This window comes from Nerophis ophidion, linkage group LG11 (genome assembly GCF_033978795.1).
Source record: "Nerophis ophidion isolate RoL-2023_Sa linkage group LG11, RoL_Noph_v1.0, whole genome shotgun sequence".
Classification (NCBI taxonomy): Eukaryota; Metazoa; Chordata; class Actinopteri; order Syngnathiformes; family Syngnathidae; genus Nerophis; species Nerophis ophidion.
The window spans coordinates 28,983,663-29,009,002 of NC_084621.1; the positions used below are offsets into that span (position 1 = coordinate 28,983,663).

The 25,340-nt window shown below is 38.7% G+C and overlaps 1 protein-coding gene across 4 annotated transcripts in view; it reads right to left on the minus strand.

Annotated features, from left to right (window-relative positions):
- Positions 1–25,340, minus strand: part of agmo (alkylglycerol monooxygenase) — a 227,004-nt gene that overhangs the window by 21,308 nt on the left and 180,356 nt on the right. The window contains exon 13 of one of the 4 annotated variants that reach the window (XM_061915523.1): positions 14,541–14,669. The exons of 2 other annotated variants lie outside the window; for them this stretch is intronic. In XM_061915523.1, the coding sequence (XP_061771507.1) occupies positions 14,658–14,669 (12 nt within the window). In that variant the 3' untranslated portion in view covers positions 14,541–14,657. Of the gene's footprint in view, positions 1–14,540; positions 14,670–14,754; positions 14,874–25,340 lie in introns of those variants that run through there. One more of the 4 variants, XM_061915522.1, reaches the window with a different exon arrangement.

Below are 25,340 nucleotides of genomic sequence, written 5' to 3' on the forward strand. Positions count from 1 at the left end.
GAAAGTTATTTCTAGATTATAAATCGAGAAAGACACAAAAAGGTGCTCCCCTTTGCGGCTACTTTTTTTTTTAAACTTTAGGAAGGATTATGATTAATTCTTCATCTGAACAGGAAGACATGAACATCCAATCAGTCAGCATACCAGCGAGAGCAAACATTGTACAGTACGTGATTGTTTTATAATGTTCCAGTTTGTATATTTTGTTCAGCACTTAGCAATACTGCTACATGATGCTTAGTGTTTCACTAAAGCTTAATCTGTTTAGCACACAGCTTCGAAAACTTGAAGCTCATCTTACTTATATTCAGGTTTAAAAATATATGTTTCTGGATCATCACTTCTCTCAAAGTAGTCTTTGTTGTCCCTAATGAAGTCTGCCATGAGTAGTAATGTTGTTGAAGAAAAAAGTCAACATTGTGATGCGTCTGTGAAATTATCTAGCTTACTTTTACTCATGTTTAAGATTTAGAATGCATAAAAAAAGAAAAACATACAGTACATGTTCTTATCTTACATATGGATTGTGAAAAATAGGCAAAACTCCACAAAAATGTGCAGTTCTCCTTTGTTGCTTTTATTCATAGTTCACAGGGAGTAAGTACTACAACATATGTATCTTTTAATAAATGTGTAAATACACATTAACAGTTTTTGTGAGCAGGGAACAGTTTATTAAAGACATGGATATAAGCGTTGAGTGTAAAATATATGCCAAAAAGAGCCAGAATATTGGTCCAAGTTCAGGTTTCCGGCCACTGCAAGGTATTAAAAGTATCTAAATAAATACAAAATGATTTACTGATGTTTTTACCTCAGGTTACTTTCTTCAGAAGGTTTAAGACCCAAACTATCAATTCAATTGTATTTTATTTGACTGCTCACTTCTGACTTCGCTAACCTAATATTGCTTTTTGGAGCAAATGATGGTGTTCATTAATCTCACTGAAAGTACTTCTCTTTAAAAAATAAACCATTTTTCAAAATCACATTTAAGACGTTTCCAAGCATGTTCAATATAATTGTAATACCTTTCAGCAACGTACAGCTGTGCTCTACGCTGCAGACCAACACAATGTACACCAAAAGACAACTTTTGGATCGAGTGGAGGAAAACAAAAAGTGCTCTATCTTGTGGGCTAGTGGGGATGATTACACTAGTTGATCACATATAGTCATCACTGTAGTATTTTGATTGTGAAATTAGATATCTGTAACCAATTAATATTTTTGCAATGGCCAATTTTGTCAGTCAATTTTGATTTTCCATTTGCACTTACGGTGTAAAAAAAATACCATTTTACTCTAAAATTCTGGCAACTGAGCTGCAAGTTTACTGTATTGTTTTTACAGTGAATGATTAAAATATCCATCCATCCATCCATTTTCTACCGCTTATTCCCTCTGAGGTCGCGCGGAGCGCTGGTGTCTATCTCAACTACAATCGGGCGGAAGGCGGTGTACACCCTGGACAAGTCGCCACCTCATCGCAGGGCCAACACAGATAGACGGACAACATTCACCCCCACATTCACACACTAGGGCCAATTTAGTGTCGCCAATCCCCAGGTGCATGTCCTAGGAAGTGGGAGGAAGCCGGAGTACCCGGAGGGAACCCACGCATTCACGGGGAGGGCATGCAAACTCCACACAGAAAGATCCCGAGCCCGGGATTGAACCCAGGACTACTCAGGACCTTCGTATTGTGAGGCAGACGCACTTACCCCTCTTCCACCGTGAAGCCCATGATTAAAATATTAAATAGGCAATTATTTAATTGCACTACAGGACATTTCAATTACATTATAAATTAATTCAATTCTGATTGTTGGGCTGACGATCGAATCAGAGTCTATTTTCCATTATACTATGTATAAATTATTATAAAACATATTCAAAGCAGTTTAAAAGTTACTAAAGCTCCCCTTTGGCTGTGGTATGATGTACAGCAGGGTTACTCGAGGAGATCTACCTCATTCATATTTTTAATTTATATTTATTTATTTACAAAAGAGACATTTTTGTTAACAAGTTAAGGGTGTTTAATGATAATACAAGCATGTTTAACACATAAAGATTCCTTTCTTTCATGAATATAAGAATATAAGTTGGTGCATTGTTTGGAATCAGACAGTGGTGCTGATAATGTCCGCATTTTCAAATGGAGGAAAAAAAAGTCCTCCTTTCTGTCCAATACCACATGAAAGTGGTTGGATTTCGCATCTCATTTGTCCAACTTGCATAATCGTTTTTAAACACTTTGTTATGAGAGTAGCATATGTGTGTGTGGCCCTTTAATGTGTTGACAGCAGGTGAGTGACGTCAGTGAGTGTGTGGGCGAGCGAGGAGAGGGAGCGGTCGCTGAGTGCGGGGGAGAAATACATTGACATCAAACTCCGTAGCTTGCTAGCTTGTGCACGCTAGCTTTCTGAAACTCTTATTTTGTTAGCACAAGCAGGATGAAGCAGGTCTTTTATGGTGAAGACAGGAACTGTGCAGTCGGTCTTTTGAGTTTTGACAGCAGGTACGGCCCAAGAGTCTGTTGAAATAAAAAGTGTTTCTCTCCGTCCGTCCTGTCAGTGATTTTTTTCTTAATAATGAGTTTGCGGCAGCCGGCGTCATCCCACAAGATCCTCGGTGCCGAGAATGTCAAACAACTGACGAAAGTGAAGTCCTGGTGAATATTGAAGATTGCTCATTTTTATGTCTATTTTTTTAATGCCTGGTTTGTGATCGACTGACCGGTAGCTCGCGATCGACGCAATGGGCACCCCTGATGTACAGTATATGAGTAGTTAAAAAGTGCATGGGTTGGCCTGAAAAAAACAATTCCAAAACATGTTGAATCGATTCAGAATGGCAATAACAATTATTTTCGGCTCCCCTATCGGCTTGTATTAAAATATTTTAAGTATTTTAACAACGTTACACAACTTTGAATGTTAATTATGTTGAATATGTTATTATTCAATCAAAGTGTATTTATTTCTTATAGTATATCTTACTTTACAAATTTAAGCAAATGTGGGTGGATCGAGCTCACCATGCAACTCTAATGTTTAGTAAGATTTAAAAAAAGGATTCTCAAAAGCCCAAATACTTTTTATGTATATTAAAATTATATAATACAATGCAACCCGTTTATCTTGTTTCCATCAGACTTGACAAAGTGTCGCCATTATCGCTATTGAAAATGAAACCACTGCTTGCAATTTTATTTGTGATTTAGTCCAGAGACAATAGGAGAATTTCTTATGCATATTTTTAAAGTTAAAAGTTAACGTACCAATGATTGTCACACACACACTAGGTGTGGTGAAATTTGTCCTCTGCATTTGACCCATCCCCTTGATCACCCCCTGGGAAGTGGGGGGAGCAGTGGGCGGTAGCGGTGCCGTGCCCGGGAATCATTTATGGTGATTAAACCCCCAATTCCAACCCTTGATGCTGAGTGCCAACCAGGGAGGCAATGGGTCCCATTTTTTTTTATAGTCTTTTGTATGACTCGGCCGGGGTTTGAACTCCCTACCTACCTAGATTAAGTGACACCCAGGCAATTTGTTCAACTGGCATTTGCATTAGGTTTGTTTTTAAATTGAGCCTGTGTAAGAAGTGGTAATAAGCACTTGTGACGTGCGTTTGTTTTTTAGTGAGACATTGTCTGTGTGGGGCTTCACGGTGGCAGAGGGGTTAGTGCGTCTGCCTCACAATACAAAGGTCCTGAGCAGTCCTGGGTTCAATCCTGGGCTCGGGATCTTTCTGTGTGGAGTTTGCATGTTCTCCCCGTGAATGCATGGGTTCCCTCCGGGTACTCCGCTTCCTCCCACTTCCAAAGACTGCACCTGGGGATAGGTTGATTGGCAAGACTAAATTGGCCCTAGTGTGTGAATGTGAGTGTGAATGTTGTCCGTCTATCTGTGTTGGCCCTGTGATGAGGTGGCGACTTGTCCAGGGTGTACGCCGCCTTCAGCCTGATTGTAGCTGAGATAGGCACCAATGGATGGATGGATTGTCTGTGTATCCGTAAAAGAGTGTTTGTGTCCATTTCGTGTTGAGCAGATTACAAAAAATAATGTAAAAAACTTTTTAAATAATAAACATTAGCACAATGCCAAATAATTATCCAGTCCCGTCTTGATAGCATTATAAACTTGTTTATACCAAAATGGATATATGGATGATACAGCAGAGGATTGGGAGAATGTCATGTGGTCAGATGAAACCAAAATAGAACTTTTTGGTATGAACTCGACTCGACGTGTTAAGAGGGAGAAAAATACTGAGGAGCATCCCAAAAACACCATACCTACTGTGAAGCATGGGGGTGGAAACATCATGCTTTGGGGCTATTTTTCTGCTACTAAGGGGACAGGACGATTGATCCGTGTTAAGGAAAGAATAAATGGGGCCATGTATCGTGAGATTTTGAGCCAAAACCTCCTTCCATCAGTGAGAGCTTTGAATGGTTGACCAAATATTTATTTTCCACCATAATTTACAAATAAATTCTTTAAAATTCCTACAATGTGAATTCCTTGATTTTTTTTCACATTCTGTCTCTCACAGTGTAAGTGTACCTATGATGAAAATTACAGACCTCTGTCATCATTTTAAGTGGGAGAACTTGCACAATCGGTGGCTGACTAAATACTTTTTTGCCCCACTGTATTTAAGGACACCTGGAATTTTGACTCTGTTTTGTGTTTCCGAACGGAGCGACTTCCAGGCTTATGGAAAAACAACGCCCCCACGGACTACTACTACTACTACTACTACACAGATATGCACATGTAGCCCCCACACCCCATCCCACGCCTTCCCTGATTGACTACAGAGCAGCACCCTGATGGCTGTGCTTATGACCGAATGCAAGTCTCAGGTTTTTGTGTGTCTTAAATATAAGTGCTTCTTGTTTTTGTTTTTTATTGAACACACAAACAGAAAATGTAACAACATACAAACAAATAAAGGCACACCTAGTTCTCTACATAATTCCAGACATTCCCAAGGTTGGGCAATCAATATTTATATATATACAAAAACATTGAAGAAAATAAGTAAATATATGAGACAAAAAAAAAAAATACATCAATCCATCCATTTCATTGCAGAGGGAATAAATGAAAATATAAAAATATTTGGCAATTTAAAATTCCCCAAAATCAACAATAATTGAAGGCTTTTTATTTTTTAACGATTTTCCAATATTTTTTTAATTACTTGAAATCATTAGTCCACTTGGAAAATGTCGGTTTCACTTTAAGAAATAGACTTTTGTGAATAAAAAAATGAGTTTGCAACTAGGGCTGGGCGAAATATGCAAATCATTGTATTCCGTCTATATTTACATCCAACACAATGTCCCAACTCATATGGAAACGGGGTTTGTACAAAAAGTAGCAGCATTGCTAATTTGTAGCATCATTTGAAAAGTGAAGTGAATTATATGTATATAGCGCTTTTCTCAAGTGACTCAAAGCACTTTACATAGTGAAACCCAATATCTAATTTACATTTAAACCAGTGTGGGCGGCACTGGGAGCAGGTGGGTAAAGCATCTTGCCCAAGGACACAACGGCAGTGACTAGAATGGCCTAAGCGGGAATCGAACCTGCAACCCTCAAGTTGCTGGCACAGCCACTCTACCAACCGAGCTATATCGCCCCAAAAAGTCACTCGCTAGAGAATGAAGAGTGCTTGAAACTGCATGTAAATATCTCAGTTTGGTGCCACACCCACAAAATGCGGAAGCAAGAATTTCCAGATCAACACCGTATGAAGAAAAAATCTAACAAAAGGAGATAACGTCCACAGGAAGCTACCACAGAACGAAGGACATACACTGTTTGATTTCCTATTACGCAGCTAATTTTTATTTGACAGTGTTTGAAATATCTTGTGTGACATCATGCACAAAAGTGCACATTATTTGTTTTTAACTATTGTAGTGGCGTTCTGAACAAAAAGTGCACTTTAATTTAGTGTTGTTTGATAGGTCATCTTAGTGACATCATGCACAAAAGTGCACTCAAATCTTGTCTCTGACAATCTTGCACTTTTTGTTTTGGAAATGACGTGAATGTTTGTGCCACTGCTTAATTAATACAGTTTTGCTAAATTGACTTAGTTGGGATTTCCCTCTCTTTAAAATGAGCATATATTAATGCCGTATGAAAAATAATCTTTTAATTTATACACATAGAATCATCATACTGGTGTGATTATATGCATCAACTGTTTGTTCAAGGCTTAGGCTAAATATCGCGATATATATAGTGTATCGTGATATGGCCCAAAAAATATTGAGTTATTAATAAAAGGCCATACCGCCCAGCCCTACTTGCAACATAACATCGATAATCCCCTCTTGGTCGCCATCTTTCACAATCTTTTTTGGTCTGAAACTGAACCCTCTCTCATTTTTGGGAGCTCAGTTGGGGAGTTGCTTTTTTTTTTTCTCCACCTCCTCCATTTTTTCGCTTTTTTCCTACCCATCAGTCTTCTTGTGCTGTATACTCCTGTAACTGTATACTGCAAGTCTATTTTTGGACGGGTTGTACTGTAAAGTTCATTTCTTGCAACGACAATAAAAATGATCTATATTCTATTATATTCGAAAACCAATACATTGGTAAGAGCATGTTAAAAACACAATTTTGATGTTAATGCATGCACCATTGGTGGCAACACACGTGCACACAGCGCTACACAACTCCACTTGCACAGGAACACACATGCGCTACTACTTCCTGTCTACGCTGAGGAGAGACGCACTCAGGAAGGATACGTTGGGCAGTTTGACGTCCCACCAGAGAGTGGCTTTAGTGCTCTGTATTCCAGCCATGAGAAACAGCGCTCCCAAACGTACACGTGCACGGTGAAAGTGTAAAACAGGGGTCACCAACCTTTTTGAAACCAAGAGCTACTTCTTGGGTACTGATTAATGCGAAGGGCTATCAGTTTGATACACACTTAAATACATTGCCAGAAATAGCCAATTTGCTCAATTTACCTTTGATAAATAAATGTATATATATATACATATTATATATATATATATATATATATATACACATATACATATATACACACATACATATATATATACACACATACATATATATATATATACACACATACATATATATACATATATATATATATATATACACACATACACATATATATATATATACATATATATATATATATATATATATATATATATATATATATATATATATATATATATATATATATATATACACACACATATATATATATATAAAAATGGGTATTTCTGTCTGTCATTCCGTCGTGCATTTTTTTTCCTTTTACGGAAGGTTTTTTGTAGAGAATAAATGATGAAAAAAACACTTACCGTAATTGAACGGTTTAAAAGAGGAGAAAACAGGAAAAAAATTAAAATAAATTTTGAGACATAGTTTATCTTCAATTTCGAACCTTTAAAATTCAATATTCAACCAAAAATAAGAAGAGAAAAACTGGCTAATTCGAATCTTTTTGAAAAAATTAAAAAAATAATTTATGGAACATCATTAGTAATTTTTTCTGATTAAGATTAATTTTAGAATTTTGATAACATGTTTTAAATAGGTTAAAATTCAATCTGCATTTTGTTAGAATATATAACAAATTGGACCAAGCTATATTTCTAACAAAGACAAATCATTATTTCCTCTAGATTTTCCAGAACAAACATTTTAAAAGAAATTCAAAAGACTTTGAAATAAGATTTAAATTAGATTCTGCAGATTTAATAGATTTGCCTGAATACATTTTTTGAATTTTAATCATTATAAGTTTGAAGAAATATTTCACAAATATTCTTCGTCGAAAAAACAGAAGCTAAAATGAAGAATTAAATTAAAATGTATTTATTATTCTTTACAATAAAAAAATAATAATATTTGAACATTGATTTAAAGTGTCAGGAAAGAAGAGGAAGGAATTTAAAAATGTGTTTAAAAATCCTAAAATATTTTTTAAGGTTGTATTTTTTCTCTAAAATTGTCTTTCTGAAAGTTATACGAAGCCAAGTAAAAACATAAATTAATGTATTTAAATAAGTGAAGACCAAGTCTTTAAAATATTTTCTTGTATTTTCAAATACTATTTGAGTTTTGTCTCTCTTAGAATTAAAAATGTCAAGCAAAGCGAGATCAGCTTGCTAGTAAATAAATAATATTTTAAAAATAGAGGCAGCTTACTGGTAAGTGCTGCTATTTTTAGAACAGGGCAGCGGGCGACTCATCTGGTCCTTACGGGCTACCTGGTGCCCGCGGTGCACCGCGTTGGTGACCCCTGGTGTAGAAAAACATTCAGTGGTGCGATATTAGCGGTGCAGTTGGAAAGTCACAAGTAATGATCCATCTTGAGTGGTCAACAAGCAAGCTGACGTCAAATCCGTCATCCTTGCAGCGCCTCGACAGGACAAAGTGTTGTGAGTTGCGGTGCTCTGGGTGGCCGCCGTCAGACGACCTGAAGGCGAGCAGCGTCGCAGTCGGCGGAAATGAAAGGCAGAGCCGCGGGCAAGAGTCCAGCTATGACGGATGAAAGTCAAATGTAAAAAGAAAAAAAAAACAGACGAAAAAGGCGCCTGCTTATGCCTCAAACTGAGGGAAGCAATTGTGTGTAAGAGTTTAGAGTCCTTCCCCTGAGAGGAATTGTCATTTAAAACGTTTTGTTTTTTTACAACTTCACTCATGCTCGTCAATGAAATCTTGCAGACCGTTACTTTACGCCTCCCCGGAGAACAATTATCATTTAAAACATTTTCTTTTACAAGTTTACGTAAGCAGACTTCAAAAAGGAGCCTCTTTAAAGGCCTACTGAAGCCCACTACTACCCACCACGCAGTCTGATAGTTTATACATCAATGATAAAATATTAACATTGCAACACATGCCAATACGTCCTTTTTAGTGTACTAAATTGCAATTTTCAATTTCCCGGGGGTTTCTTCTTGAAAACATCGCGTGACATCACGGACTGTTAAAAAATATGAGCGCTGCACACACACAGAGCTAAAAGTTGTCTGCTTTAACCGCATAATTACACAGTATTTTGGAGATCTGTGTTGCTGAATCTTTTGCAATTTGTTAAATTCATATTGGAGAAGTCAAAGTAGAAAGATGGAGTTGGGAAGCTTTAGCCTTTAGCCACACAAACACACGGTGATTCCTTGTTTAAAATTCCCGGAGGTGAAACTTTACTATGAATCAGAGCGGTCAAGCGAACATGGATCCCGACCAGCAGGTTTCGCTGAGAAAATTGTGGTAAAAAGTTGCTTCTTGCCGGAGATCAGCTGAGCTTGCGCCGTCCATAAAGCTGCCGTCGACTTCCCTGAGACATTGGCGTCAAGACACCCATGGACACACACCTCCGACTATCAGGTACTATTAAACTCACTAAAACACTAGCAACACAATAGAAAGATAAGGGATTTCCCAGAATTATCCCAGTAAATGTGTCTAAAAACATCTGAATCCGTCCCAATGCAATCGCGTTTTTTTGTTTTTTTTCTAGTCCGTCGCTATAAATATCCTCAAACACAAATGTTTCATCCTCGCTCAAATTAATGGGGAAATTGTCCTTTTCTTGGTCCGAATAGCTCTTTTTGTTGGAGGCTCCCATTAAAAACAATGTGAGGATGTGAGGAGCCATCACCGGGTGACGTCATCGTCTGCGACTTCCGGTAAAGGCAGGGCTTTTCTGTTAGCGACCATAAGTTGTGAACTTTATCGTCAATGTTCTCTACTAAATCCTTTCAGCAAAAATATGGCAATATCGCGAAATGATCAAGAATGACACATAGAATGGAGCTGCTATCCTCTTTTAATAAGAAAATCTCATTTTAGTAGGACTTTAATCCTTGCCGGCATGAAAAATCTAACCGAGATTCATGTGCCGAGTTCACAATGCAGGGTATGATGCCTCCCGTCATGCAGTGTTCCCGACACCTGCTCTGACCTTTACATCAGGTGAGGCAAATGATAATCGAAAGAACAAAAAGGGAGTCAAATCATCGGGGTAATATTTTCAAATCCATAAAGCACTTTGTGTTGCATTGTTTTATGTATGAACAGCGCTATATAAATAACATTTGATTGATTGATTAATTGATTTTAACACTCCAAACACCCTGAAGCCGATGCAAATGTAATTTTAATACATCCAGATTGTAGTAAGTGAACTGAAAAGTGGTGAAGGAACACCGTGTATGACATTTTTATAAAATATTTTACAGTACAAAAAACAAATACAACTAATGTAAACCGAATAAGTGCGTGAAGTGGCATGTAGTGTGTTTAATGACAGTGGCATCACCAGAGGCTGCTTGGTACATTCATAATTACAAAACAAGCGGGGTGTTTTGTTGTTTCCTATGGTGTACAGCAGGGGTCACCAGCGCGGTGCCCGCGGGCACCAGGTCGCCCGTAAGGACCAGATGAGTAGCCAGCTGGCTTGTTCTAAAAATAGCTCAAATAGCAGCACTTACCAGTGAGCTGCCTCTAATTTTTAAATTTTATTGATTTACGAGCAAGCTGGTCTCGCTTTGCTCGACATTTTTTATTCTAAGAGAGACAAAACTCAAATAGAAAGACGTGACCATTCACTTGTTTAAATAAATTAATTTATTTTTTTACTTTGCTTCTTATAACTTTCAGAAAGACAATTTTAGAGAAAAAATACAACCTTAAAAATAATTTTAGGATTTTTAAACACATATACCTTTTTACCTTTTAAATTCCTTCCTCTTCTTTCCTGACAATTTAAATCAATGTTCAAGTATTTTTTTTTTTTGAAAAGAATAATAAATACATTTTAATTTAATTCTTCATTTTAGCTTCTGTTTTTTTTAAAAAGAATATTTGTGAAATATTTCTTCAAACTTATTATGATTGAGATAGAAAATAAAAAATACTGGCAAATGTAGAATATCTGTAAAATCAAATTTAAATCTTATTTCAAAGTCTTTTGAATTTTTTTTAAAAATTTTTGTTCTGGAAAATCTCGAAGAAATAATGATTTGTCTTTGTTAGAAATATAGCTTGGTCCAATTTGTTATATATTCTAACAAAGTGTAGATTGGATTTTAACCTATTTAAAACATGTCATCAACATTCTAAAATTAATCTTAATCAGGAAAAATTACTAATGATGTTCCATAAATCATTTTTTTAATTTTTTCAAAAAGATTCAAATTAGCTAGTTTTACTCATCATTTTTTTCGGTTGATTTTTGAATTTTAAAGAGTCCAAATTGAAGATAAACTATGTTTCAAAATTGAATTTTCACTTCTTTCATGTTTTCTTTTCTTTTAAACCGTCCAATTAAGTGATTTTTTCATTATTCATTCTCTACAAAAAACCTTCCGTAAAAGGAAAACAAATGTACGACGGAATGACAGACAGAAATACCCATTTTTTTTTTTATATATATAGATTTATTTATTAAAGGTAAATTGAGCAAATTGGCTATTTCTGACAATTTATTTGAGTGTGTATCAAACTGGTAGCCCTTCATATTAATCAGTACCCAAGAAGTAGCTCTTGGTTTCAAACAGGTTGGTGACCCCTGGTGTACAGGTTACATGTTATTTATTTTATACTATAGGTATTTAAAAATTGTCAAGTCATGGAAAGTGGTTCCAGCTTTTGGGCATGCCTGCTTTTGTTGACGTTCCATGTCATGGTTAGCATTATAGTCGTCCCTCGCCACATCAAAGTTTGCGGCTTCACTCTATCGGCGGTTTTCTTTTAGGTATTTTGTATATGTATTTTGGCCTAAATTAGGCATTCAAGCATAAAATTGCTTAATAAACTAAAAATATCAATATTATAGTAGCATCTGGATTAAAATCTCACGGTACGATATTAACACGGTATTGAGGCCACAATACGATATTATTGTGGTGTATGTCTAAAGAAACAAAAAAGACTTCATAATGCCATAGTCATGAAGTACCAGGAATGTTTAGGATAGACACACTTACTATAAATGCATACAAACACAATGCTAAAATGTTCAAATCATATTTATTACTGCAAACATGATTTTTTTAAGTGCAAAGAATGGTACGTGTGTTTTAAGCGCATATTGAAAAAAACAGTTTAACGTCTTTAAAGTGAAGATGTAAATATGTGTGTAGGGCTGGGCCATATATTGATATACTCGATATATCGCGGGTTTGTCTCCGTGCGATATAGAAAATTACTACTTTTCGGATTATAAGTTGCTCCGGAGTATACGTCGCAGCGGCCGAAAATGCATAATAAAGAAGGAAAAAAACATGTATACGTCGCAATGTAGTATAAGTCGCAATTTTTGGGGAAATTTATTTGATAAAACCCAACACCAAGAATAGACATTTAAAAGGCAATTTAAAATTCATTCATTGGAGTTTTTTTTTTGTTGTAAAATCAAGGTTTTTCAAAGTTTAAACAGATCGGTAGGAATAATATCTTCATGCAGCCAAAATATTCATCTCATTCACAGTAGGATGCCTACATTATGGAGAAATATGCAAGTCCAATCGCCCTGCGATGAGGTGGCGACTTGTCCAGGGTGTACTCCACCTTCCGCCCGATTGTAGCTGAGATAGGCGCCAGCGCCCACCGCGACCCCAAAAGGGAATACGTGGTAGTAAAATGATGGATGAATAAAGAATAGTGAACAGGCTGAATAAGTGTACGTTATATGACGCATAAATAACCAACGGAGAACGTGCCTGGTATGTTAACGTAACATATTATGGTAAGAGTCATTCAAAAACTATAAGATATAAAACATGCTATTTGTTTACCAAACAATCTATCACTACTAATCGATAAATCCGATGAAATATTTTTCCTCGATGTCGCTTCTAAACAACTCTGCCAACTCCAAAGGTATGCGCCGCTTCCTCTTGTCGTTTTCTGCTGCATATTTCACTACGTCCAGCTTGTTATCTGCAGTACATGATTTTCTTTTCGGTGCCATTTTTGTTCAGCCCTTCTCAGTTTTTATAAGTGACCGCCAACGTTGAAATTAACCATTTTAATAGCTACGGCAGTAGCATATAGCAGTTAGCATCCCATGACCCACAATGCACTTCTGCCATGACCCTCACCCCCCGAATTCTTATTGGTTGACGTGTGTGTGACGATTGCTGACATTTTCTTTGTCTCTTCAGCAAATGAGATGAATAATATTATTACGGTAATGTGTTAATAATTTCACACATAAGTCACTCCAGAGTTTATGTCACACCCCCGGCCGAACTATGAAAAATACTGCGACTTATAATCCGAAAAATACGGTATATTGTGATATTTGAGTATATGTTCTCAAGCATTTGCTTTTAACTGCGGGCATTACACTACAGGCTTTTCTCACTCTTTGTTGTCTCTCCTCACAGAGACATAAAACAAGCGCACCTTCTTACAAACGTCACATACGTATACGCCCTCACGGGGCAGAGAGGTAGCGGCATGGGTAACGGTAGCAGTGGTGCAGGTGGTAATACGAGAGAAAGAAGGTGTGAATCTGGTAACAGATGAGGGAATAATTAATTCCCAAGAAAAACATTAGGGGGTCCGTCATCTAGCGGTGGCTTGGCTTCAAGTGGGTATATTGCGAACAGACAACTGTAAATGTCAAGTGTGGGGCAAAAGTGTTGCTACAAAAAGTAGCATTACTGCTAATATCTAGCATCATTTGAAAAGTCACCCGCCAGAGATTGATGAGTGCTTGAAACTCTGCATGTCAACATCTCCGTTCGGTGCCACACCAACAAAATGCAGAGGCAACTATTTCCACATCAACACCGTATGAAAAAAACAGTCAACAACAGAAGAAGATGACGTCCGCAGGAACCTACCACATAGCGATTGATTTCCTATTATGCAGCTCATTTTTATTTGACTGTTATTGAAATATCTCGTGTGACATCATGCACAAAAGTGCACTTTACTTGTTTTAAACTATTGTGGCGGCGTTCTGTACAAAAATTGTTCAGTGTTGTTTTGATATGTCATCTTACTGACATCATGCACAAAAGTGCACTCATAGCTTGATTTAAAATGTCTCTGACAATGTTGCAATTTCTGTTTTGAAATGACATGAATGTCTGTGCCGCTGCTTAACAACTGTTTAATAGAAACAGTTTTGGTCAATTGACTAAGTTGCGATTTCCTTCTCTGCATGAACGTTTAAAATGAGCATATATTAATGCAGTATGAACAAGAATATTTTAATGTAGACACATAGAATCATCATACTGGTGTGATTATATGCATCAAGTGTTAATTCAAGGCTTATGCAAAATATCGAGATATTAAAAAAATGGCCATATATCGCCCAGCCCTAATTGTATTTAACAAATGCAAAACAATAATGTTCATTTTACATCAACTTTGACTTTCTGAGAGCAGTGTCCTCCGCAGTGGAAATGTTGATATCAGTTTGGAAAATACTGTTTCTGAGAAAAGTTCATTAAAAATATAACTTTTAATAATAATAAATACCTTACAAAGTGATTGGTTTCAAACATCTTTTCTGGGTGATGGTTTATGTGTTGGCAATTTGTCCAGGGTGTACATGCCTTCCAGCACAGTGGACCTGGATAGGCTCTAGCACCGCCCCCCACGACGTCAAGAGACTAGCTGTGAAAAATGGATGGATGGATTGAGGACTTATCAAATAGCTTTTCAGTTCACTCATATTTTTTTTCTGTGATTTCCCTATGTGTGGTGTGACGTGACCGGCTGGCTGGGTCGCCTTGGAAACGCTCAAGACACTTTTGTTTTAAGTGCAGACTTTTTACCTTCGCCAAAGAGGTTTTGTTCTTGCCAAAGTTTGCTTGCGTCCTGTTGACAACAAACAGACTAACAGTTATGAATGGATTTTGATGAATTTTTCTCAGCAAACACACTTCACTTTCTCCTTACAACGTGCCACGCCCCACACCTTGTCGGCCCCGTGCTGTGCAAAAAATTCTGGGAGATGTTTCTTTTCAAGACCTGGCCATCGCTAAAGCGCCAGAGTAAAATTACGCTCAGAGTTTGTGTTTGATAAAGCATGGCATTGTTGGGAAGACTTTGAAACCACTAGATTAGACTATTGACCACTAGATTAGACTTTGGCTCCTACACTCAGTACGTATACGTCTTATTTTCTATGATCATGTCCGTTATATTGAATCAAATGAGTGTATAGGTGACTATGTAGATGCCATTTCATGATGAGAGGGCTCCAATAACATTAAAAAACGTATTCATAATGTCCTTAAAGTTAAAATACCAATGATTGTCACATACACACTGGGCGAAATTTTTCTCTGCATTTGACCCACCTCCCTTGATCACCCCCTGGGAGGTGCCGCGCACGGGAATCATTTTTGGTGATTTAATTCTGACCCTTAACGCCAAGTGCCAAGCATGGAGGTAATAGGTCCCATTTTTATAGTCTTTGGTATGACTCAGCCGGGATTTGAACTCACGACCTACCGATCTCAGGGCGGACACTCTACCCACTAGGACACTTAGCAGGTTGCTTATGGTTGCTGCTGTACCTCCTGTCCAGTTACGTGCTGTCAGGGGAGGCAAGTGAGGCAGTGCCTCACCTGCCACTAGGCGGCTTAACCATGACATGTTCCAAAACAAAGTAATAAAATAAAATATGTTTTAATATTTCTCTTTTGGTTTATGCTTTCTTTGTGATTTTGGTGTGGTTCCTGTATATTTCGATCATTTTCATGGTCAATATTGTGGAAATTCCATGTTTCCTGATCAAAACAATGCAGCAGATGAGAAGTGAGGCAGACACAGGCGGTGCCTCCACGGCAACACACAGTGTGTATAGTGCGTGTGTGTTCGTGCGAGGGGGCGCATGCTTGTTGCTACGTGGAAAAGGCAGGTCTTGAGGCAGCAAGTACCTCTGCCTCAAGGTAGGGGGCGATATATTGTCAATTTGCAGTTCAATGCCTCAGCAGTACTCTGACTCGCCACACTGTGTCTGCGAGCTCAAGCAAACAGACATGTCTCTCCAGCGAAAGCTAGACTTGTTATTTTTTTAATTAAACTGTATTTAAAACAAAAATGGCATTTTATTACAGTAAGTCAGCGTGTGTGGGTGTTTTTGTCAGATGCAAAAATATTGTTTTATTGCTTGGAATGAAACTGGACTACAACACAAAATTATTGTGATTATACAAAGTACATTTTCATGAAGGACAGCTATTGCTGCTTCAGATACAAATACAGAAAAGAAAATTACACTCACAATACTTTATTTATTTTGTGAAAAGCAAATGGGACCAACACGTATTTCATAACAGCTTTATCAAATACCTTTTGAACCCATTTATCATATCATAATGCTATTATGATAACGTTTTTATGAAAGCGAATAACTCCCTTCTTTTTCCTGTTACTATAATGTGCAACCTACATCAATGATTAGTGCTGCACATATGAATTCAAGTAAAAAAAAAAAAAAAAAGAAGAAAACTCCAAAAGTATCTGTGCCTCACATGGTGTATAGGTCACTGCACTTCACTGCTCCTGTTACTGTTATTTCCAACGCAGTATCACGCTTATTTTGGAGTTTTTGGCTGGCTATTACTGCCTGTCCAATAAAGATCTTCTTCTCCCAGCAAAGCCGAAGTGCTTCGATCATCTTGTTTCAGGATGGCCACAATATGTCGCTACCGGCTTACTCGACGTTAAACACTCCCTAATGAATTATTGCGATGTAGCAAAAAAACAAGTGTGTTTCTAATTGTAGTTAAAGAGTATTGTTTTTATTCTGGGTGGAGTCTATTTTTATTGGGACTAGCCTTTGTTTGTATTTTCACAGACCAGAGAGAAAATAATACGAATGTTCTCTGCGAATCAGTTCAATGGGATTCCTCCGTGAAGACAAATGAGTCTCCGAGGGCGCTAAAGAGGTTTAACGGCTCCCCCGACTCCCTCCATCCACCCACTGATATTTGGAAGAGTTATGGAGCTCCCAGTGGTGCGCTCCTACTGCGGAATTTGCTGGAAAATACGAGGCTGAGAAAGGAGAAGGGGCGATGCAGTAATGCGGCAGGAGGATTGTGGTTAAAAAGACATTACATCAGTCGGACCACGACTGAAATTAACCGAAAAGGGAGAGGTAACTTTCACTTTTGAACCTATACAGTAACAAATCCTGGCACCTGGAAATCGATACCAGTAACTCAACAGTACACAGTTTTGGTACTTTTGTGTATTCCATCCATCCCTTTTCTACCACTTGTCCCTTTCGGGGTTGCAGGGGGTACTGGAGCCAATTTCAGCTGCATTCAGGCGGTACCTCATTGCAGGCCCAAATAATACATTTTTATTTTTTAATGCAACATTTGCAAATAAGCGGATTATTATAACTTCCGTCCATTTTTTTTTTAGATTCACTTAGTCAAATGCCTCTTGGTAATGTTGCAAACTTTTTCAGTCCCCTCTCAGTGCTGCGGGAGTGATTTGGCCAGGTGTTAGTGTTGGAGATGTAAAAATATGACAATTTTATATCACGGTTATGGTGACCAAAATTATCACTGTTAATAAAATCTCAATATTGTTGAATGGGCTCAAAAAGTACTCAGACACACTGAAATCGTTTGGATTTAAAAAAAAATTTATAAAAAAGTTATCACAAAAGCCACTATTTCGCATATTTTGTGTTTCTGATGCTTAACTTAGTATTGTAACTGTTTTAATGTCTAAACTTTTGTTTTAAATATTGGTTTATACGGCAGCAGTAGAAGATTTTTTTTTCAAGTTTGTTGCAAATAAATACTATTTTTATTTATCATTTCTGGTGGGTGGTCAACTTCTGGTTGTCCTACTCTTTTCAGCGGTCCTTGAATGCACCGTAAAACCACCTCTGTCTCGTGTCTCAGATCGATCATTCTGTGTCATAACAGCACAGACTGTAGGTTCAATGTACAAACGTTCGTACACAAGTTTGGATTGAGTTACAGTATGTTGTTTTTTAATAGGGAAATCCTTTAATGTCTCTTTTTTTCATGTTAGCATTTAAGCTTGCAAGCTAACGCCAGTCAGTCCGCTGTTTTTCCAATCATTTTAATTAAAAACAGTAATTATAACCATCAGGAGTTTTATTGCGGTTCTCAAGAATACGATTTATGCTACAGTTGAGTCTGCACCTGGTCGTGACGTCACGCACAACCCAGGTACCATAACATGGCACCGTTCAGATTTGGTCGGTGCCAAAAAAGTACTGGATTCAGTGCCCATATCTACAAACTAAGGATATCAATTTTACAACAACGACTGATTCGACAACTTATTTCCAATTGTCGGGGTGACAATTTAAATTAGAACTGATTCTAGCAGTACATTATTTGGTATATAGGTTATAGTTAGGGCTGTTTAGCGATTACAACATTTAATAGCTATAATCGCAGATAGAAGTTCTAAAGTTTCTCACTTTAATACCACCATTTCCAATCTATAAGCCGCTACTTTTTTCCCATACTTATAAATCTGTGCTTTACAAAATGCCACAGCGAATTTATGGATTTTTTTCGGGTTCACAAGCTTCACATGCTGCCAATGAATTTAACCTTCACCCATCAGACTGATTAAATCGCCAAACAGGTCACGGTGAACCAATTATTTTGTTCGCATTAAATCAAACACACTCACATGGTAAGCCATTTTGTGTGTTTTGCACTCACCATCATCATGGAAAAGACACGATACAGCTCCAAAGCCCAAGGCAATCGACCCAACCATGAAAAAAGGATCCAGCTGCCACACGAAATTGAAAAATTCACCAGCACCACCATCGGGCCCTGAAATGCCTCACCGCTGAACGCACAGTAGGCACAAGACTAGAGATGTCCAACAATATCGGACTGCCGATATTTGCGGCCGAAAAGTGCTTTAAAATGTATTATTGGAAATTACCGGTATCGGTTTCAAAAAGTCAAATTTATGGGAAAAACAGAGCAGTTGCGTCTCCTAGTCATACTTGCCAACACTCGCGATTTTCCCGGGAGACTCCCGGATTTCAGTGCCCCTCCCAAGAATCTTCCGGGGCAAGCATTCTCCCGAATTTCTCCCGATTTCCACCCAGACAACAATATTGGGGGTGTGCCTTTAAGGCACTACCTTTGCGTGCCGGTCCAATCACATATCTACGGTTTTTCACACACACAAGTGAATGCAACGCACACTTGGTCAACAGCCATACAGGTCACAGTGAGGGTGGCCGTATAAACAACTTTAACACTGTTACAAATATGCGCCACACTGTGAACCCACACCAAACAAGAAAGACAAACACATTTTGGGAGAACACCCGCACCGTAACACAACATAAACATAACAGAACAAATACCCTGAACCCCTTGCAGCACTAACTCTTCCGGGATGCTACAATATACACCCCCCGCTAACCCCTACACCCCCCTAACTCAAAACGGCCCACCTCAACCTCCTCATGCTCTCTCAGGGAAAGCATGTCCCAAAATCCAAACTGTTTTGAGGCGTGTTAAAAAAAAACCACGCACTTTGTGACTTCAATAATAAATATGGCAGTGCCATGTTGGCATTTTTTTCCATAACTTGAGTTGATGTATTTTGGAAAACCTTGTTACATTTTTTTTAATGCATCGAGCGGGGCATCACAACAAAATTAGGCATAATGTGGTATCGGTTGATATCGGAATTGGTAATTAAGAGTTAGACAATATGGGAATATTGGATATCGGCAAAAAAGCTATTATTGGACATCTTAACACAAGACCAGAGGCAACCTGCCTTGAAACGAAAGCGAAAATAAGGCAGACAAAAAGCAGGACGAAATAAAACTAAGTCTTCTTTCATACTAAAGAATACGATGGTTTTTTGTTGAATTTGTGAATGAACAAGTGCCTGTGTAAATATTTCATATTTTGTGTGTAGCCAACATAGTGTATGTACTAGGGTTGAACGGTAAACCACTACTAAAAGTACCGCAGTACTAATGAATTAAATACAGTACTTTACTGCTTTTAAAAAATACCAGTACTTTTTTTTTTGCCGGACATGGCGGGGTGATATTGCTGGTAAAGCTAGCAGAGATGCATGTTAAACAATGCACACGCATCAAGTACCTACAAGCAAAAACAGTACAGACATAGAAAAGGGAGAATGGATGCATTTTGGCTTAAAACTGACAATAAAGTTGAAGCTACAAACACTGAAGCACCGCTCTGTAAGGGGTACTTTAAAATATAGCTAGCCAGCGGTTAACGTCAGGCCAAAGTCTGCAGTGTTTTAGCTATTTCTAAATCAGTAATCCTGGCCTCAATGTCGACAAACTTAGTTTCTTACAAGTGTCAACCCTGCAGAACAAGGATTAGCTAAACATGCTTCACTACACACCATCGGAGGATACAATAGCTAACCGCTAACAGCAAGCTAGCGCTCTTGAAGGTAAAGAAAGGTCAAAAGTGGTACAGACATCGACTGTAATGATACCAAGTACATTAGCCATATATAATCAATACTGTAACAAACAGTTCAGGGTGTCCCTCCAGTGTTGCCGTAAGGCTGTGACGTAAGAGGTCTATATAAAGGCGGGTTGTTGAAGAAGGTGAGATATGTATATGGAGATAGGTGTAGAGAAGGGAACAATAAAGTGGTGGAGACCGGACCTGCTCTCATGACTCCCTTTTATTATTTTATTTTATCAGTACCCAAATTATGCGAACCCAGGACACTCGGCTACATTGGTGGCAGCGGTGGGATTATTTTAACTGCTGTGTTGAAAAAAAAAAAGAAGAAGAAAGTTTACACAGGACACGTGAGTTTCGAGTTAGCTGCTAAGCTTCCCGGCCATTTTGCGGACACGTGGTTTGGTGACCACGACTCTTTTTAAGCCCGGAGGCGCTGTTTGACGGACACTCACACGGCATGAATGTCGAAAGTGGACTTTTTGTTTAACCGCTCCTTTCACCGACGGAGGGAGCCGACTGCAACCAGGAGCTGGTGAGGATTTTCGGATCCTCCCGACTCGTCCCGTGGGAGACTGGGGGAAGCTTTTAAACAAAGACAATTAATGGACCGGTTCGGGGCCAACCTGTCGGCGAGTGTGCGTGCTCCGGAGGAGAGCGTGGAGGTGTTTGCTGCGGGCGTGGCCCGGCTGGTTGCGGAGGCGTTCCCGCGGTCTTGCTGCTGGCCCTTCGCGCTGAGAGACAGCCGACGGTGGCGTGAGAAGTACAGAGCGTGTCGGACCCGTCGGTGCCCTTAACATCTCCGTGGGCGGGTCCCAGGTTTGTCGGCCCACCCGGAGGGTGGTCATGGACGTTCTGGATGTGGCCCGGAGGTTCCCATGGGGGCCGTGAGGGCCCCAGGGTGTTTCCCCTTCAATTAGACTCTGTATGTTGCTTGAAAAAAAAGGACCTGCACCACTGCCTATAACCCCAAGTCTGATGGCATGATGGAGCGTCATAAACGAACTATCTCACAAACGGACTATCTTGCAGGGGGTCACTGGGGCGACCTCCTGCGCACAATCGGACTATCTCGCAGGGGGTGACTGGGGTAACCTCCTGCGCACCATCGGACCATCTCGCTGGGGGCGACCTCCTCCATATAATTGAACTATCTTACAAATGGGGCGATTGGAGTGACATCCTTCGCATCTGGGAGTTTCTGCATGTTTTGAGGGGCCAGTGTGTTAGCCTATGCAATACGGTGTAAAAAAATATATTGTTGATTTATTGTGAATTTTGAATGTGTTTTTCTTTTCTCTGTTCTATTTCCCCTTGTTTGTTACCTATTTTGTTTGTGATGAAACGGGGACGTTTCTAATTGAGGGGGGGACGTATGTAACAAACAGTTCAGGGTGTCCCTCCAGTGTTGCCGTAAGGCTGTGACGTAAGAGGTCTATATAAAGGCGGGTTGTTGAAGAAGGTGAGATATGTATATGGAGATAGGTGTAGAGAAGGGAACAATAAAGTGGTGGAGACCGGACCTGCTCTCATGACTCCCTTTTATTATTTTATTTTATCAGTACCCAAATTATGCGAACCCAGGACACTCGGCTACAATACTCCAAATATTATATCAATGTTTTCATGATCACAAAATATTTTGTCATTTCTTATTGTTTATAAACCCAGAAAATACGTTCCTGGACATATGAGAACTTTAATTATGATAAACTTTAATTATGATCAATGTATGATCCTGTAACTACTTGGTATTGGATTGATACCAGAATTTGTAGTATCACCCAAACCACAGAAGAATAAGTGATTATTACATTTTAACAGAAGTGCAGATAGAACATATTAAAACAGAAAATAAGCAGATATTAACAGTAAATGAACAAGTAAATTAATATTACTTTTTTTACCGCTTGTCTCTCATAAGTTTGACAAAATAATAGAATGGTAAAAGACACAATATGTTACTGCATACATCAGCAGACAAATTGGGAGCCTTTGTTTGTTTACTTAATACTAAAAGAGAGGTTATGTCGTATATTCACTATCTTATTTATTGACAAAATTGTTATTTGATTGCAGTAAGAAACAATGTATCATAAGATTTTCTGTTTAAAAAAGCAACAATTTAAATCCTATTTATTCTGAAAAGTACCAAAACACATTTTTGTACCAGTACCACCGGGACAACCCTTGTATGTACACAATCAAAATAGGGCCGTATTTTTCGGAATATAAGTCGCAGTTTTTTTCATAGTTTGGCCGGGGGTGCGACTTATACTCAGGAGGGACTTATGTGTGAAATTATTAACATTACCGTAAAATATCAAATAATATTATTTAGCTCATTCACGTAAGAGACTAGACGTATAAGATTTCATAGGATTTAGCGATTAGGAGTGACAGATTGTTTGGTAAATGTATAGCATTTTTTATATGTTATAGTTATTTGAATGACTCTTACCATAATATGTTACATTAACATACCAGGCACCTTCTCAGTTGGTTATTTATGCATCATATAACGTACACTTATTCAGCCCGTTGTTCACTATTGTTTATTTATTTTAAATTGCCTTTCAAATGTCTATTCTTTGTGTTGTGTTTTATCAAACAAATTTTCCCCAAAAATGTGACTTATACTCTAGTGCAGGGGTCGGGAACCTTTTTGGCTGAGAGTGCCAAGAAGCCAAATATTTTAAAATGTATTTTCATAAAAGCCATATCATATTTTTTTCAACACTGAACACAACTAAAACACAAGCATTTTTAAGTAAGACCAACTTTTCTAGAGTATAATAGGGCTCTTATTCTAACATTGTTATTCTGAACCTAACTGTGGAGGGGGCGTGGCCTGCGGCCCTACAGCGAAGCGGGGTGTGCCAGGACTGGCCTCGAAATCAGCGACAGATGCGTAGATGGCCCACCTAGACCTTGTTTTCTAATCACCTGCCCCTATGTTATCAGCAGCAGCCAGGAGGAGAGACGGGGTTGGGGCTGGAGCCAGAGCGCGAGCGAGAACGAAAGAGAAAAACACAATTGCTGGAAAGCAACTTGTTGAAAAATAAACTAATATTGTAATCCGGAAACAGGCTCTCATGTCGGTGCTTGATGGTCTGAAGAACCCCCAGGAGAGCAAGCCCCACACCAACCAATAATAAATAACTTCCTACCATTAACGCAACTTCTTGAACAGATGGATGGATTAAAAATGCATGAGAATGTTTTATATTTTGGACATTATTTTTAACACTGTGATTGCAAGTGGAATTATTCATTACTTATCGTGTTAAGCAGTGTCAACTCAGATTTATCCGAGAGCCAGATGCTGTCATCAAAAGAGCCACATCTGGCTCGTGAGCCATAGGTTCCCCACCCCTGCTCTAGTGCGACTTATATATGTTTTTTTTTCTTTTTATTATGCATTTTCGAACTCCGAAAAATACAGTATAACAATTCTAATTGGGTGTGCTCTTTGGTCAGAAAATTACGGTGAGTGTACCCAAGAGAACATTAAATAATTTGAACACTATCAACATGGGACTAGACACAAGCAAATGGTCACCAACGGTCACAGAAATAAAATGTTGCAATTTTGTGAAAAGTTTGTTGGTTGAAGTTGTTTCTTGTAAGCTTTCCGGCGGGTGAGAGACGGTGGGAAACTAGCTGCTGGCGACTGGTGTTTGGGACGTGTTTGCGGACAGCCTCGGTTTTGTCAGGGGAGCCACCTATTTTTGAGCGATCCTTGCCATTCAGTGTGCACTTTTCCTTGTCCGTTTCTGCTCTTTATGTGTTCCAACTTGTGGCTGCGGAGCTGGTTTTCTCGCACTTACTGTACGGTATGGGCCGATGGTCACACGTGACACACGTACGTTAATTGCAAATCAAAAACATTGTGTCCAAATATAAAGGAAATTGGTGTTAACTCATACTGAATAGTACTTTATATTGCGTTCAAAGTATACAAACCTTGACTAAAATATAGACTTTTGTCGAGGCTTCAACCCATTACTCGTATTTATGTTGATTCTTTCGGAAAAATTTGCTTCACTATATGAACTTTTCCCTTTACGGACCAAAACCTGTTCAAGAACTAATTAGATCCCCAAATAGAGGTTCTACTGAATTTTATATTTGACTAGCTTTTGGCAGTCTGTCCTTTAAAAATGCTGAGAGCTACTCTTGTATAGGCAGGACAATTTATTTCCCCAAAACTCAAGAGTCTGACAAAATAGACAAAAATCAGATGTCCACTGCAAAAGACACTGGTTCTCAGAAACATACAAATTAAGAAATAAAGTAAAGTACCAATGATTGTCACACACACACGTGGTGTGGAGACATTTGACTCATCCCCTTGTTCCACCCCCTGGGAGTTGAAGGTAGCAGTGAGCAGCAGTGGTGGACGTGCCCGGGAGAATAATAGTGAAGGGATAAGTCTGCTCCCTCTGTCCTTTGCTTTCTGCAAATGTGGCCCACAAACATAGCTGGCCTAAGGCATAAGCGAACTGAGCGCTTGCTTAGGGCCCCACGGCCACCAGGGGGCCCCCAAAAGCTCTGCGGATAGCCTGCACTCTTCCTGTGACTGTTGCATCTGCAGAGCGGAGCTTTTCCAAGCTCAAATGAATAAAAAACTACTTGAGATCTTCCATGGCTCAAGAAAGACTGAGTGGACTGCCAGTGATTAGTATTAATAACAAAGTCGGCCATCAGATTTCTTACAGTGATGTCATAAATGACATTGCCTCCAGAAAAGCCAGGAAGCACAGGTTTTAAGGAGTGGGTGGAGTGTGGGTGGTGAAGAACAGAGGAACAAAACTGTGATGTGATGGTCAAATGTGTGAATTAAGGC